This window comes from Clupea harengus, chromosome 7 (assembly GCF_900700415.2).
Source record: "Clupea harengus chromosome 7, Ch_v2.0.2, whole genome shotgun sequence".
NCBI lineage: Eukaryota > Metazoa > Chordata > Actinopteri > Clupeiformes > Clupeidae > Clupea > Clupea harengus.
Genome location: NC_045158.1, coordinates 25543842 through 25559882, shown reverse-complemented (window position 1 = coordinate 25559882; position 16041 = coordinate 25543842). Strand labels below are relative to the sequence as shown.

General features: G+C 48.7%; 1 protein-coding gene across 1 annotated transcript in view; it reads left to right on the top strand.

Moving 5' to 3' along the window:
* The first annotated feature begins 676 nt into the window (after positions 1-676).
* The window catches only part of dock5 (dedicator of cytokinesis 5), a 49723-nt gene continuing 34358 nt past the window's right edge, over positions 677-16041 (top strand). Inside the window, exons 1-14 of the mRNA XM_031570933.1 lie at positions 677-855; positions 7244-7327; positions 8027-8067; positions 8164-8219; positions 8378-8474; positions 8851-8999; positions 9243-9378; positions 10552-10709; positions 12085-12166; positions 13730-13859; positions 14040-14112; positions 14637-14779; positions 15331-15456; positions 15541-15665. Of these exons, the coding sequence (XP_031426793.1) occupies positions 813-855; positions 7244-7327; positions 8027-8067; positions 8164-8219; positions 8378-8474; positions 8851-8999; positions 9243-9378; positions 10552-10709; positions 12085-12166; positions 13730-13859; positions 14040-14112; positions 14637-14779; positions 15331-15456; positions 15541-15665 (1443 nt within the window). The 5' untranslated portion in view covers positions 677-812. The remainder of the gene's footprint in view (positions 856-7243; positions 7328-8026; positions 8068-8163; positions 8220-8377; positions 8475-8850; positions 9000-9242; positions 9379-10551; positions 10710-12084; positions 12167-13729; positions 13860-14039; positions 14113-14636; positions 14780-15330; positions 15457-15540; positions 15666-16041) is intronic.

Here is a 16041-nt window from a genome sequence, read left to right as displayed (position 1 = left end):
AAGACAGCTAGTACACCAAGAACGGTGACATCTCCACTGGTAAAGACAGCTAGTACACCAAGAAGGGTTACATCTCCAATGGGACACACTTGCACACAACTATAGTGTGGTGATTTGGCTCTGGTCTACATCAGTCTTTGTAACCAAAGTAGTTAATTATTCCTGGAAGTGAAATATGATGACTGGAATAATGCATGACCTAAGGCCATATATATCAGACAGTCAGGGTTTGAGGTCTATTCAGGCTACTTGGCAGCGTGCAGAGGGCTTGGTTCATGATCACTGAGGTTATTGCTTCAGATATTCCATGTACGGATGTAAGGAGAAATTAAATCGGAAGCCATACGTAGGCCTATATACATCAATAAACAGTGACAGACAGATGCGACTTAGTAACATTCAGCACTATAAAGGCTAGTTTCAGAAAGAAGGTAGCGAGGGAACAAAACATCTAGCCTACGATTTTGAAAATATGCTCTGATGTTTTTCTTAGAAGAAGAGCCAAAACTGAGACAGTGGAGTCTGCATGTTGAAAAACGATGAACATTTGCAAGAGGGATGCAGTCAATCATAAATTTAGTTTAAGGACGGGGAATCCCTTTCAACTGATGACACGGCCGACGTGCCCGCGCCCAATTCCGCATGCAGGAAGGCGCGGTCGTTTACGCCACCGCGAGAACACACTTTTCCCCAGACAAGCGTTTTTTTTCCCCACAGCACCGGAACTGTGATGTCCAGGACAGAGTACTGTACCACCCGCCCCTGGAGTTTATGTATATATTTATTTATTTATTGCCTGAATACTCAACGCAATGAGCCGCTGGATTCCTACGAAAAAAGAGAAATACGGTGTTGGTAAGTTCAGACTAGCGCAGTAGTGTGTCGTTTGTGCTGAAAACTGTAGCCTACTAACTTCTTCATGCGTCTCGCTGCGTTCCTCTGACTGGGACCTTCCCAACTTAAACGTAACTTTACAAAGTTTAAGTGTGCGTCCCGTCCTGCTACCTGCAGGTCTATTGCAAAATAGAATAACCCACACAATTAACTGAAACTGACATTGTCACGCCGTGAAGTTTGGTCTAAGTTGCTTATAGACTTACGTTACTATCTGCCGTCGTACTGTCCTATGAAGTAAGTCGATGTTGTATTTCAGAGTTAAATCGCTCAAATCTGAATTAAACATGATTCGTTACATATGTCGTAAGTGGCAAAGTAACTGTGTAGCGTAGACTAAGGGTACTAGACTCTGTGCTTGAATATTGCAGCGTCGCAGTGTTGCAACACATGAAGAAACGTTGGTCGTAGTAGTAAACAGTGGGGAAGTGGGCATATACACCCTTCCAGTGAATGAGAGAACACTATTTCCCTCAGGCTGGGCGAGAATTAGGTCACACGGACGTTCTAAACCATTTTCACAGTGACTTTTGACTAAGAGGCAGTGATTTGGTTTATGCTAGTGACATATGCAAATGACCTCATTGTTAGCCTAACAGCTACAATGTAACAGGCGGTAGCCTGAGCGCTTTTTGACTCAACTGTATTTAATGCAGTTAATGAGGACTTTAAGGACTAGAGAACTTAGACTTAGAACCGGCTGAAATAAAACAAACGATACAGTGAAAGAAAACTATTTTAAGCAGCCTACGAGTTTATCCATGTTAGTTTGTCTAAGACAATTCCCCCCCATCTGGTCGTCTATGGTATATGATAGGCTGTGAGCCAAAATTCTACAGTTCGTATCCTACGTAGGCCTTTGGTGGAATGTGCTTCAGAGTTTTCGGGCTGGGCGAAGCCTCGGTGTTTCGCAGTCTGTTGCTCTTCCACCAGACAGACAGCCCAAGAGGGGGTTTGCCAACTCCGATGAGCTAACATGCTTCTGAGGAATGTCCCTGTTCGCTCGTTTACCACTGCCCAGGTAGGCTCTTCATCTGAGGGTCCGCCGAGATAGCAGGGCGGGACCGGGTGGAGACCGCGGCTGTCTCCCACAGTTCCCTACCCGTGTGAACCGCTGGTTGTCACTCTCTGTCTAAGCTTCTGTGGCATGTTTTCTTTTTTTCTAGCACTTCTGTAATCTGTAAAGGAGTGGCAGTTGACACTTAAAGTGGACTTTGCCACCCAAACAGAAACGCGACAGTCCTGAGGTTTGGTGACAGGAGAACCAAATGCAGTTATTACTAGACCTTTCTGCGTGTTTGGTGGTGTTGTTTGGTTGCAGATCCGTGATCTGTCATGCATGAGTGATGCTTCATTGATGTGGTGTTGGAGTGTGACGGAGATCCCTGTGTGTGCGCATGTGACTGAGGGACTCTGGGTAATCCTTTGAACCCTGCGACTGATCCACACCAGTGTGAAGCCGAAGAGAAGCTCATTGGTTAATATGAAGCTGGCTGCTTCTGTTGTTGAAACATCATTTAACACCATTTCATTTCACCTTCATAGCGAGTGTTTTACTTCACATTATATTTATATATATATAGGAAGTGCATTGGGTTGGGGAAGTGGTTTCCTTTTCCATACACACACACACACGCACACACACACTCGCATGCATGCATTAACAAATACACACACACACACACACACACACACACACACACAATAATCAGAAGTGTAAGGGGGGTGGCCTTCATGCGTCTCCCGAGGCAGGCCTGCGTGACAGCTCCCCGTCACGTCACCGCCTGCCGCAGCTGGGCCAGGGCTGGGCCGTGTCTGCGCCGCACCTGGCTCTGCCGCTGTGTGTCACGTTTTGTGAAGCGCTCCATTGTGTCCTGCTGTTGGCAGGAGTCCAGCACCCTGTGTCTGCAGTCTCCGTGTCCCTCCGTGTGAGTCTGACAAACACTGCTGTCTCTGGTCTCCGTGTCCCTCCGTGTGAGTCTGACAAACACTGCTGTCTCTGAGCCAAGGCTGGGGGAGAGGGTGGGTTCCCTCTGAACCCTTTTTCCATCAACAGGGAACGGGTTCTTGAAGTGGTTCCATTCAGGGTTTTTTTTAACCTTGGTGCCATCTAGCGAGTCAGCCTGCGTTTCCACCTGTTTTGAGGGGAACCGTTGCAATCAAGGATGCGTCGCCAACGGCGGCAGTAAACTGTAGCAGCAAGATGCCGAATTGCATTGATTACCTGTGAGCAAATCGTGTCAAAATTTGGTGTGCGAACGGGAACAGAAACTTCCCTGTGTGTGGAACAGGGGTATTAGAGCAATGGCTGGGGGAGAGGATCTCCCCAGTCACTAACGCTGCCATGGTGAAAATGCCCCAGTCACTAACGCTAGGTTGGTGAAACTGCCCCAGTCACTGGTGCTAACATGGTGAAACTGCCCCAGTCTCTAACCCTAGCATGGTGAAACTGCCCCAGTCTCTAACGCTACCATGGTGAAATTGCCCCAGTCACTAACGCTAGGTTGGTGAAAATGCCCCAGTCTCTAACGCTAGGTTGGTGAAAATGCCCCAGTCTCTAACCCTAGCATGGTGAAACTGCCCCAGTCTCTAACGCTAGGTTGGTGAAAATGCCCCAGTCTCTAACGCTAGGTTGGTGAAAATGCCCCGGTCTCTGGGTGTGGAGTCCATCTTGGATTTTGGCTGAGCTTCCTTGTCTGAGGCTTTAGGTGGGTTGGTTTCTGTGCTGCGTACAGAGAGAGATAAGGTGAGATTTATGTCCTTATTGAGTAATGCCTCACCCTCCCACACAGACCTGAGGGCATCGCTGCCAGCCAGCCAGCCAGCCAGCCAGGCCTTCATAACGCAGCCTCTACCCTTTGGACATGGACTGCCAGTAAAAGGCTGAGGTTCTTGTCCAGTGTGTGTGTGTGTGTACCTGTAAAAAGAGGTGTGTGTGAGGTTCTTGTCCAGTGTGTGTGTGTGTGTGTGTACCCCTAAAAAGAGGTGTGTGTGAGATTCTTGTCCAGTGTGTGTGTGTGTGTGTACATGTAAAAAGGGGTGAGTGTGAGTTCCTGTCTAAAAAAAAAAAAACAAAGAAGAGGAGCATGGCGCTTGAACCATCCTTCCATAACTGGAAGGTGCCCTGTGTGTGCCCTGTGTAAATCTGAATCTTCTGGTGAGTGTATGAAGTGTAGATTCTTGTGGAGTGTTTTCTATGGTGGAGGTGTGTGTGAAGCTGAGATTCCTGCCCTGTGTGTGTGTGTGTGTGTGTGTGTGTGTGTGTGTGTGTGTGTGTGTGTGTGTGTGTGTGTGTGTGTGTGTGTGTGTGTGTGTGTGTGTGTGTGTGTGTGTGTGTGTGTGTGTGTGTGTGTGTGTGTGTGTGTGTGTGTGTGTGTGTGCGCGCGCGCGCGCATACAGTGGAAACAGCAGAGTGTTGTGAGGACAGAGGTGTCAGTGGTGTCCAGAGCAGATGACGTGATGATCAGGCAGGAGTAGGGCTGTGTGGAGTAGATCTGTAGAGTAGTGTTGTGTGTGTGGAGTATATCTGTAGAGTTGTGTGTGTGGAGTATATCTGTAGAGTAGAGTTGTGTGTGTGGAGTAGATCTGTAGAATAGAGTTGTGTGTGTGGAGTAGATCTGTGGAGTAGAGTTGTGTGTGTGGAGTAGATCTGTAGAATAGAGTTGTGTGTGTGGAGTAGATCTGTAGAATAGAGTTGTGTGTGTGGAGTAGATCTGTAGAATAGAGTTGTGTGTGTGGAGTAGATCTGTAGAGTAGAGTTGTGTGTGTGGAGTATATCTGTAGAATAGTGTTGTGTGTGTGGAGTAGATCTGTAGAATAGTGTGTGTGTGTGTGTGTGGAGTAGATCTGTAGAGTTGTGTGTGTGGAGTAGATCTGTAGAATAGTCTTGTGTGTGTGGAGTAGATCTGTAGAATAGAGTTGTGTGTGTGGAGTAGATCTGTAGAATAGAGTTGTGTGTGTGTGGAGTAGAGTTGTGTGTGTGAAGTATATCTGTAGAATAGTGTTGTGTGGGTGGAGTAGATCCGTAGAGTTGTGTGTGTGTGGAGTATATCTGTAGAATAGTCTTGTGTGTGTGGAGTAGATCTGTAGAATAGAGTTGTGTGTGTGGAGTAGATCTGTAGAATAGAGTTGTGTGTGTGGAGTAGATCTGTAGAGTAGAGTTGTGTGTGTGGAGTAGATCTGTAGAATAGAGTTGTGTGTGTGGAGTATATCTGTAGAATAGTCTTGTGTGTGTGTGGAGTAGATCTGTAGAATAGTGTTGTGTGTGTGGAGTAGATTCTGTAGAATAGAGTTGTGTGTGTAGAGTAGAGTAGAGTTGAGCTGAGCTGAGTACAGTAGAGGTGTGTATATAACAGATCTGTGTAGAAGGGAGTATGGCTGTGTGCCGCAGGGGTGTGTGTGTCATGTTTAACATTAGTGAAGGCTGTGTAGTGAACAGTAGTGTGTGTGTGTGTGTGTGATGTTTAGGAGTAGAGCTCTGTGATGCAAGGCTATGCAACACAGGTGTGTGTGTGTGTGTGTGTGTGTGTGTGTGTGTGTGTGTGTGTGTGTGTGTGTGTGTGTGTGTGTGTGTGTGTGTGTGTGTGTGTGTGTGTGCGTTTAATGTTTAGGAGTAGAGCTCTGTGATGCAAGGCTATGCATCGTGTGTGTGTGTGTGTGTGTGTGTGTGTGTGTGTGTGTGTGTGTGTGTGATGTTTAGGGTTAGCAAAGGCTGTAATCTCTTTAGCTGGGCGTGAGTCATCTAAGAGAAACAGCATGAGCCCCACGCTAGTACAGGCCTGTCATGAAATGCAGCCTCTGGCAACACACACACACACACACACACACACACACACACACACACACACACACACACACACACACAGCTGCCCAACATGTCAGGACAAGGCCTACACAATCACTCTCCTCAGGCCACTCTCTCTCTCTCTCTCTCTCTCTCTCTCGCTGTCTCTCTCTCTCTCTCGCTGTCTCTCTCTCTCTCCTTCATTCCTTCTCTCATTTCCCCCTCTTTCTCTCTCACCCCCCTCTCTCTCTTAATTACCTACTCACTTTTGCCCTAGGGTTAGATCTCCCTCTCCTTTATTTCTCACTTCCCTTGTGTGTTTCATGTCAGTCACTGTGTGTGTGTGTGTATTGGTGTTTGATTACCCTGGTGTGGGAGGCTCCTGGTGTGGTGTGGGGGGCTCCTGGTGTGGGGGCTCCTGGTGTTCCTGGTGTGTTGGGGCTCCTGGTGTTGGGGGGGGTCCTGGTGTGGGGGGCTCCTGGTGTTGTGGGGTCCGCTGTTGCTTGTGTAATTGTTGTGAGATTATACATCTATTGACCAAAGTTGCCACACACCATAAACACAAACACAAACACTAAGAAACCCACCCAAATGCGTTGAAGGATTACTGTCACTACGAGTGCTGAACAGAAAGGAACCAATGTGTTGACATGACTTCTCGAAAACCAGGCTGACGAAGGGATCTGTCTGAAATGTCCATGTGAATGTAGTTAAGTGAAGGTGTGCATACCGTTACTTTATTCCAGTCACCACACATGGTGAAGTCAGTTTGCTCTCTCTATTATTAATAATTACGCGTCTAAAGCTTGTTATTGGGGCAGGAAGGACTAAAGGACAAAAGCCCATTATTGCCTATCAGGACTGAGGCCACCACCATGCTGTGCTCTCTCTGTCTCTCTCTCTCACACACACACACACACACACACACACACACACACACACACACACACACACACACACGATGTGGGTGTTGGGGGAGTATTGATGCCTTCCCCTGAGTAAACCCATCACACACACATACACACACACACACACACACACACACATACGCACACACGTTGGGGGAGTATTGATGCCTTTCCTCAGTAAACCCATGCAGTGGCCTACATAACAGCTGAGGGGGGCAGTGCTGAATGATTGGCCCAGAGACCATCCAATCAGAGAGCCTTTTGGGAATCACACTGCAGCTTTACTCCTGCCTCTTCTCCTGTGCAGATCTAGGGTTAGCGTTAGCATAGCAGATCTAGGGTTAGCACAGCAGATCTAGGGTTAGGGTTCACAGCCTCATGTTTGAGTAGCACTCTGGGCTCAGATGGCATCTGTGTGACTTGGGTGTGTTGTTTACACATCCAGTTTCCATTTGTTCACACTGTTTCTCTTTCTCTCTCTCTCTCTTTCTCCCTTTCTTACTCTTTTATTCTTCTGCTTCTTTTCTTTGTCAATCATTCTTGCCCACTTGTCTATCTCTCTCTTGTATGTGTAATACTGTCTCCTCTTCATTTGTTTCTCTCCCCCTTCCCCCTTCCCCCTGTCCCGTCCCCGCCTTTCCCCTGTCTCCCCCCCTAGCCATCTCTAACTATGACGGGCCTGGCGAACAGGAGCTGAGTCTGCGAGTGGGAGACACGGTGCACATACTTGAGAAGTTAGAAGGTGAGTGTGAACAGGAAACAAGCCCTGACTCCTCACCTGTCTCCTCGACGTTTCTCCATGGCAACCATCCATTCCTGTGAGAGTGTGTTTGTGTGTGTGTGTGTGTGTGTGTGTGTATGTGTGTGTGTGTGTGTGTGTGTGTGTGTGTGTGTGTGTGTGTGTGTGTGTGTGTGTGTGTGTGTGTGTGTGTGTGTGTGCGTGTGCGTGTGCGTGGCACGGCCAGACTTCAGATAAGCAGGAAGTTCTACCTGATGCGTTTGCTGCTCTCTCCTGCCATGTGACACGTTGACTCTGATGATGTGTTTCTCACACACACACACACACACACACACATGCACACAAACACATACACACAACATTTTGCATAATTAGGCACTATTACAAATAGCTAACCAATAGCCAGTACACGTATATGAATTAGGAATATATTCTGTTGACTTGTTGTTTAATGAATTACTGGCGCGTTCTGCATTCTTCCTTGTGGCTGCCGGTCCCTCAGAAGGTGATCTTAGTCCCAAATCGTAGTTAAATGCCACAGTTTCCATCCTGTTGAGTGCATCTTGGGTTACCGAGCTGGGAGAGTAACTGGTACTTAATAATACTGATGTTGATGGTGAAGTTGTGTTGATGCTGATATTTGTGTTGTGTTGTGATTTCTCTCCCACCCTCCCCCCCCCCATCATTCGGCTCCCCCTGCAGGATGGTACAGGGGATACACCCTACGGCACAAATCTCAGAAGGTGTGGTGGCGCTCATATTTCTACTGAAGCGCACAGTACTCTCACAGATTCATGTGACATGTGACTAACTGTTGATGTTTTTATGTCTTTGTCAAGGGAATTTTTCCAGCTTCATACATTCACCTGAAAGAGGCCAAGGTTGAGGGCAGTGGGTAAGACATCATTGTGCTGATAATTGTAATAATTGTGCTGATAATTGTAATAATTGTGCTGATAATTGTAATAATTGTGCTGAGATTGTCATGATTGCTGTTTGTTGTGTTTTTGTGATCATCATCCATCACATGTTATTGTTTTGTCTGACCTTCAGTGCTGAGGAGACGGTCATCCCCACCGACATCCCGCTGGTTCAGGAACTCGCCGCTACACTCCGAGAATGGGCACAGATATGGCACCAACTCTACGTGGTAAGCAGCTATGGGAATGGGCACAGATGTGGCGCCAACTCTACGTGGTAAGCAGCTATGGGAATGGGCACAGATATGGCGCCAACTCTACGTGGTAAGCAGCTATGGGAATGGGCACAGATGTGGCGCCAACTCTACGTGGTAAGCAGCTATGGGAATGGGCACAAATGTGGCACCAACTCTACGTGGTAAGCAGCTATGGGAATGGGCAGTGCTGGTTTTGGGCATCAGCTACAGCGCCTCCTGGTGGTTTGGCTGAGGTCTGCGTGTGTGTGTGTGTGTGTGTGTGTGTGCGTGCTCGTGTGTGTGTGCGCGTGCGTTATGAGTGTGAGTGTGTGCAGTGTTCCTGAGCTCTGTGTTCTCATCCCTGCTGCAGGGCAACAAGAACACGCTGTTCAGGAGCGTGCAGCAGATGGCCTACAGCCTCATCGAGTACCGCTCGCAGATCGTGTCCGGGACCCTGCCCAAGGACGACCTGGTGGAGCTCAAGAAGAAGGTCACCACTAAGATCGACTACGGCAACCGGTGGGTGCAGACAAGGGACGAGCACGTGTGTGTGCGCGTGTTTATGTTATACTTATTGAGGCGTGTGTGTGAGTGGGTATGTGTTATAAGTGGGTATATATGAGTGAGTATATGTTATGAGTGGTTATGTGTTATGAGTGGGTATATCTTATGAGTGAGTATGCATTATTTATTGAGACGTGTGTGTTATGAGGTGGTATACGCATATTATTTATTGAGAGACTAATGCTGCGCTCACTCCAGGATCCTAGGCTTGGACCTGGTGGTTCGGGACGAGTCGGGAAACACGCTGGACCCAGACTTCACCAGCACAGTGAGCCTGTTCAGGGCCCATGAGGCGGCCTCGCACAGCATCGCGGAGCGCATCCTGGAGGAGAAGGTCAGTGTGTGTCAGTGTTGTCAGTGTGGTGTCAGTGTCAGGGACACGCCAGAGGTCATCTCTCGCACGGGTCAGGTTCCTCTCTCAGGGGTCAGCACGGGTCAGGTTCCTCTCTCAGGGGTCAGGGAGACGCCAGAGGTCATCTCTCAGGGGTCAGTGACTCACCAGAGGTCATCTCTCAGACGTTAGTGACACGCCAGAGGGCAACTCTCAGGGGGTCAGATTCCTCTCTCAGGGGTCAGGGACACGCCAGAGGTCACCTCTCGCACGGGTCAGGTTCATCTGTTAGGGGTCAGGTTCATCTGTTAGGGGTCAGATTCCTCTCTCAGGGGTCAGCACGGGTCAGGTTCATCTCTTAGGGGTCAGTGACTCACCAAAGGTCATCTGTCAGGGGTCAGTAACTCACCAGAGGTCATCTATCAGGGGTCAGTAACTCACCAGAGGTCATCTATCAGGCGTTAGTGACACGCCAGAGGTCACCTCTCAGGGGGTCATTCATCTCTCAGGGGTCAATGACTTGCCAGAGGTCATCTCTCAGGGGTCAGTGACTTGCCAGAGGTCATCTCTCAGGGGTCAGTGACTCACCAAAGGTCATCTGTCAGTGGGACCTCTCTATTTCCCAGACAGTCATCTCTGCCAGCTAGTTACCTCAAACCTTGGTGCTGTCATAGAATGTGGCGCTGGTGAGGAAGTGTGCAAGCAGGTTAGTATTTAGCATGTCCAATATAGTTTAAGTGTGTAAGCAGATAAGTGTGTAGCATGTCCAACATAGTTGAAGTGTGTAAACAGATAAGTGTGTAGCATGTCCAACATAGTTGAAGTGTGTAAATAGATAAGTGTGTAGCATGTCCAATATAGTTTAAGTGTGTAAACAGATAAGTGTGTAGCATGTCCAACATAGTTGAAGTGTGGAAGCAGATAAGTGTGTAGCATGTCCAACATAGTTGAAGTGTGGAAGCACTTGTAGTACATGCATAATATAAGCTTGTACTGTGTTTCAGCTAGCTGAAGCTCTCGAAAAGGCACACATAGTGAACTCATATGAGAGTGCTGTAGTTATGTTCGCGTATTTATTTATCTCTGTGTACTTAAGTATACCCTTGTAGGCTATGTGTTTGTGGCAGTATTATTTAATTTGTGTGTGTTTGTTTGTTTGTTTGTGTGTTTGTTTAGACGCGGCAGCAGAACCTGGAGATGCGGCGGCAGTCTCTCTTCAGCACGGTCCACACCTACAGCCTCCTCATGAACCTCAAGAACTTCGTCTGCAACATCGGCGAGGACGCAGAGCTGCTCATGTCAATCTACGACCCTGACCAATCAGAGGTCATCAGGTCAGGCTTGGCCCCGCCCCCTCACTCTGATGCAGGGAACAGAGGCCCTGAGAGGCCCAATCCCAGGCGACCAGCCTGTTTCCATAGAAACCGCTTAGATAACGCAGCATAGCCCACATGGCGCCTGTGTCCCAGGCTTCACACATTAAACACTGACCAGTCAGTGTGTGTGTGTGTGTGTGTGTGTGTGTGTGGTGTGTGTGTGTGTACTGAGGTGTTCTGAGTTGCTTGTGCCGTGTATTTGTGTGTGTGTACGGAGGTGTTCTGAGGTGCTTGTATCATGTGTGTGTGTGTGTGTGTGTGTACGGAGGTGTTCTGAGGTGCTTGTGTCGTGTGTGTGTGTGTACGGAGGTGTTCTGAGGTGTTCTGAGGTGCCTGTATCATGTGTGTGTGTGTGTCGTGTGTGTGTCTGTACGGAGGTGTTCTGAGGTGCTTGTGTCGTGTGTGTGTGTGTGTTCGGAGGTGTTCTGAGGTGCTTGTGTCGTGTGTGTGTGTGTGTGTGTGTGTGTGTGTGTGTGTGTGTGTGTGTGTGTGTGTCGTGTGTGTTCTGAGGTGCTTGTGTCGTGTGTGTGTGTGTGTGTGTGTGTGTACGGAGGTGTTCTGAGGTGTTCTGAGGTGCTTGTATCATGTGTGTGTGTGTGTGTGTGTGCGGAGGTGTTCTGAGGTGCTTGTGTCGTGTGTGTGTGTGTGTGCGGAGGTGTTCTGAGGTGCTTGTGTCGTGTGTGTGTGTGTGTGTGTGTGTGTGTGCGGAGGTGTTCTGAGGTGCTTGTGTCGTGTGTGCGTGTGTGTGTGTGTGTGTGTGTGTCGTGTGTGTGTGTGTGTGTGTGTGTGTGTGTGTGTGTGTGTGTGTGTGTGCGGAGGTGTTCTGAGGTGCTTGTGCCGTGTGTGTGTGTGTTCTGAGTTGCTTGTGCCGTGTGTTTGTGTGTGTGTGTGTACTGAGGTGTGTGTACTGAGGTGTTCTGAGGTGCTTGTGTCGTGTGTGTGTGTGTGTGTGTGTGTGTGTGTGTGCCGTGTGTGTGTGTGTTCTGAGTTGCTTGTGCCGTGTGTTTGTGTGTGTGTGTGTACTGAGGTGTGTGTACTGAGGTGTTCTGAGGTGCTTGTGTCGTGTGTGTGTGTGTGTGTGTGTGTGTGTGTGTGTCGTGTGTGTGTGTGTGTGTGTGTGTGTGCGGAGGTGTTCTGAGGTGCTTGTGTGTGTGTGTGTGTGTGTGTGTGTGTGTGTGTGCGGAGGTGTTCTGAGGTGCTTGTGTCGTGTGTGTGTGTGTGTGTGTGTACGGAGGTGTTCTGAGGTGCTTGTATCATGTGTGTGTGTGCGTGTGTGTGTGTGTGTGTGTGCGGAGGTGTACTGAGGTGCTTGTGTCGTGTGTGTTCCCCACAGTGAGAACTTCCTGGTGCGCTGGGACAGCATGGGCATGCCCAAGGAGATCGAGAAACTGAACAACCTGCCAGCTCTCTTCACAGTAAGAGTCTCAGCCCTCACACACCTCCATACTGCCATCACTCCCTCACACACCTCCATACGGCCATCACTCCCTCACACACCTCCATACTGCCATCACTCCCTCACACACCTCCATACAGCCATCACTCCCTCACACACCTCGATACTGCCATCACCCCCTCACACACCTCCATACGGCCATCACTCCCTCACACACCTCCATACAGCCATCACTCCCTCACACACCTCCATGCCCCCATCACCCCCTCACACACCTCCATACCGCCATCACTCCCTCAAACACTCCCTCACACACCTCCATACGGCCATCACTCCCTCACACACCTCCATACAGCCATCACTCCCTCACACACCTCCATACAGCCATCACTCCCTCACACACCTCCATACAGCCATCACTCCCTCACACACTCCCTCAAACACCTCCATACGGCCATCCCTCCTCACACACCTCCATACGGCCATCCCTCCTCACACACCTCCATGCCCCCATCACTCCCTCACACACCTCCATACTGCCATCACTCCCTCACACACCTCCATACGGCCATCCCTCCTCACACACCTCCATGCCCCCATCACCCCCTCACACACCTCCATACTGCCATCACTCCCTCACACACCTCCATACTGCCATCACTCCCTCACACACCTCCATACAGCCATCACTCCCTCACACACTCCTCACACACCTCCATACGGCCATCACTCCCTCACACACCTCCATACAGCCATCACTCCCTCACACACCTCCATACGGCCATCACTCCCTCACACACCTCCATACAGCCATCACTCCCTCACACACTCCCTCAAACACCTCCATACGGCCATCCCTCCTCACACACCTCCATACGGCCATCCCTCCTCACACACCTCCATGCCCCCATCACTCCCTCACACACCTCCATACTGCCATCACTCCCTCACACACCTCCATACTGCCATCACTCCCTCACACACCTCCATATGGCACCTCCATACCACCATCACTCCCTCACACACCTCCATACCGCACCTCCATACTGCCATCACACACCTCCATACGGCCATCACTCCCTCACACACCTCCATACTGCCATCACCCCCTCACACACCTCGATACCGCCATCACTCCTCACACCCCAATACAGCCATCACTCACCTGTCAGGAGTTTGAGTTGTGCTCCAGAGCTAGTAAGAAGGCAACTCTCAGCTTTAACCTTTTCCAGCCAAATGTCAAAGGGGGAATTGATTTGCTCCAAGTTTTCCAGTCGGAGCTTTGTCTTCAAGAGGCTTTCCAGAGTGACACCAAAAAACAAGTTCCAAGTCGTCTGGAATGTGGCATATCCTCCTCATCTGCCTGTTGTGTGACTTGATATTACTTGTGATTTCTCTGATTACCGTGTTAATGTGAGTCTATGTACGTCGTCTACATTCATTTTTGGTATGTGATTCTCTCTCTCTCTGTGTGTGTGTGTGTGTGTGTGTGTGTGTGTGTGTGTGTGTGTGTGTGTGTGTGTGTGTGTGTGTGTGTGTGTGTGTGTGTGTGTGTGTGTGTGTGTGTGTGTGTGTGCTGTAGGACCTGAGCAGCTGTGACCTGATCCGTCCGCGTCTCTTCCTGGTGTGCCAGATCATCAGGGTGGGCTCCATGGAGCTGAAGGAGGGCAAGAAGCACACGGGGGGGTTGAGGAGGCCATTTGGGGTGGCAGGTGAGGGGCTGTCCTGTTTTGTGATTATACTGAGATGTGTGTGTGTGTGAGTGGTTGTCTGTGTGTGTGTGTGTGTGTGAGTGAGTGGTTGTCTGTGTGTGTGTGTGTGTGTGTGTGTGTGTGTGTGTGTGTGTGTGTGTGTGTGTGTTTGTTTTCACGCGTCCTGTGTTGTGACCACAGTTATGGACATCACAGAGATCGCTCACGGGAACGCAGATGATGAGGAGAAGCAGCACTTCATCCCCTTTCAGCAGTAAGCCCCTCCCTTTCAGCAGTAAGCCCCTCCCTTTGGCCATGCCCAGGTCCTAACTCACCTGGTTGTTGTCACATGACTAGGAAGCATTATTCTTCAGTTGCTCAGATGGACACAGGCTCACTGTGGGGTGATGGGAGAAAAAGGCCCATGCTTAAGATATACCGCTTTGATGGGATAATTAATCATAACTGCTAATAATAACTGCTAGGTTTAGCGATAATGCTAATGTTAACTGCTAGGTTTAGCGATAATGCTAATGTTAACTGCTAGGGTTAGCGATAATGCTAATGTTAACGGCTAGGTTTAGCGATAATGCTAATGTTAACTGCTAGGTTTAGCGATAATGCTAATGTTAACTGCTAGGGTTAGGGTAAAAGCTAATGTTAACTACTAGGGTTAGAGATAATGCTAATGGTGACGTGGTTGGATGTAATCCTCCACACACACTTTGAATCTGTTCATGGATATTCTCATTCTCCTCATTTTCATCATTTGCTAACTGTCCCTCTTTGTCTATGGAGAATTGCCATGGAAACGTACATCCGCCAGAGGCAGCTGATCATGTCTCCACTGATTCCGTCAAAGATCATTGGGGAGAACGAGCCCCTCACGGCCGTCTTCAACAAGGTCATTGCTAACCGAGAGGTCAACCATAAAGGCCAAGGTAAACACACCATCACTCAGTCACAGCAAGTCATGATAACTTAGCAGCATAACAAATATTCACAGCATCAACAGACCAAACCACTTAAGCAAACTACTCCATGGCGGTAACAGGCCACTGCATACTCTATATACTGTATAGGGTTAGGGTTAGGCCTAGGTAAGAAGCCACTGCATACTCCATATACTGTATAGGATCAAGTCTAGGTTACAAGCCACTGCATACTCTGTATACTGTATAGGATCAAGCCTAGGTTTCAAGCCTCTGCATACTCCATATACTGTATAGGATCAAGTCTAGGTTACAAGCCACTGCATACCCTGTATACTGTATAGGATCAAGTCTAGGTTACAAGCCACTGCATACTCCATATACTGTATAGGATCAAGGCTAGGTAACAAGTCACTGCATACTCTATATACTGTATCGGGTCAAGCCCAGGTAACAAGCCACTGCATACTCTGTATACTGGTTTAGGGTTAATGAATCCAGTGTTTGGGCACACAGTAGGTTCCCACTCTAAATTCAACCTCTTCTGATGACCTCATCAGGGCTGTTTGTGACCCTGAAGCTGTTGCCTGGAGACCTGGCCCAAGTGCTCAAGGATTACCCCCACTTTGTAGACCGCTCAACGGCCATCGTCAGGAAGATGGGCTTCCCAGAGATCATACTTCCAGGTTTTCATGTTTTTCCTTTTACCTGTGTCTGTGGCGGTTTGCCATGGAATTCCCAGCAGCATAACATTCCTGCTTCTCCCACAGGGAACGTGAGGAATGACATCTATGTGACGCTGCTTCAGGGGGAGTTTGACCGGGGCAAAAAGAAGACGCCTAAGAACGTGGAGGTGTTGTTGAGTGTACATGACGATGACGGCAACCCAGTGGAGGTACACACACGCTCACAGTCAGTCAGACACACACACACACACACACACACACACACACTCTCTCTCTATCTTTCGCATGCATACAGTGAAACTGCACAAATGCAGTTAATTCAGTATGTCTCTGTTTGTCTTTCAGCTCTTAAAAGCTGACAGTAAACAGATTACATAGATTTTCATGGTTCATTGCTTTCACCCCAGCATATCATTTCAAAGCATAATTTGTGGCTGTGTTTGTACACACATACACACACACACACACACACACATACACACACACTCTTCAGCATATCATTTCAAAGCATAATTTGTGTCTGTGTCTTTGTGCACCCAATGTTGTGGGAACATAACATGCCTTGAGATGAGATGATGTTCATGT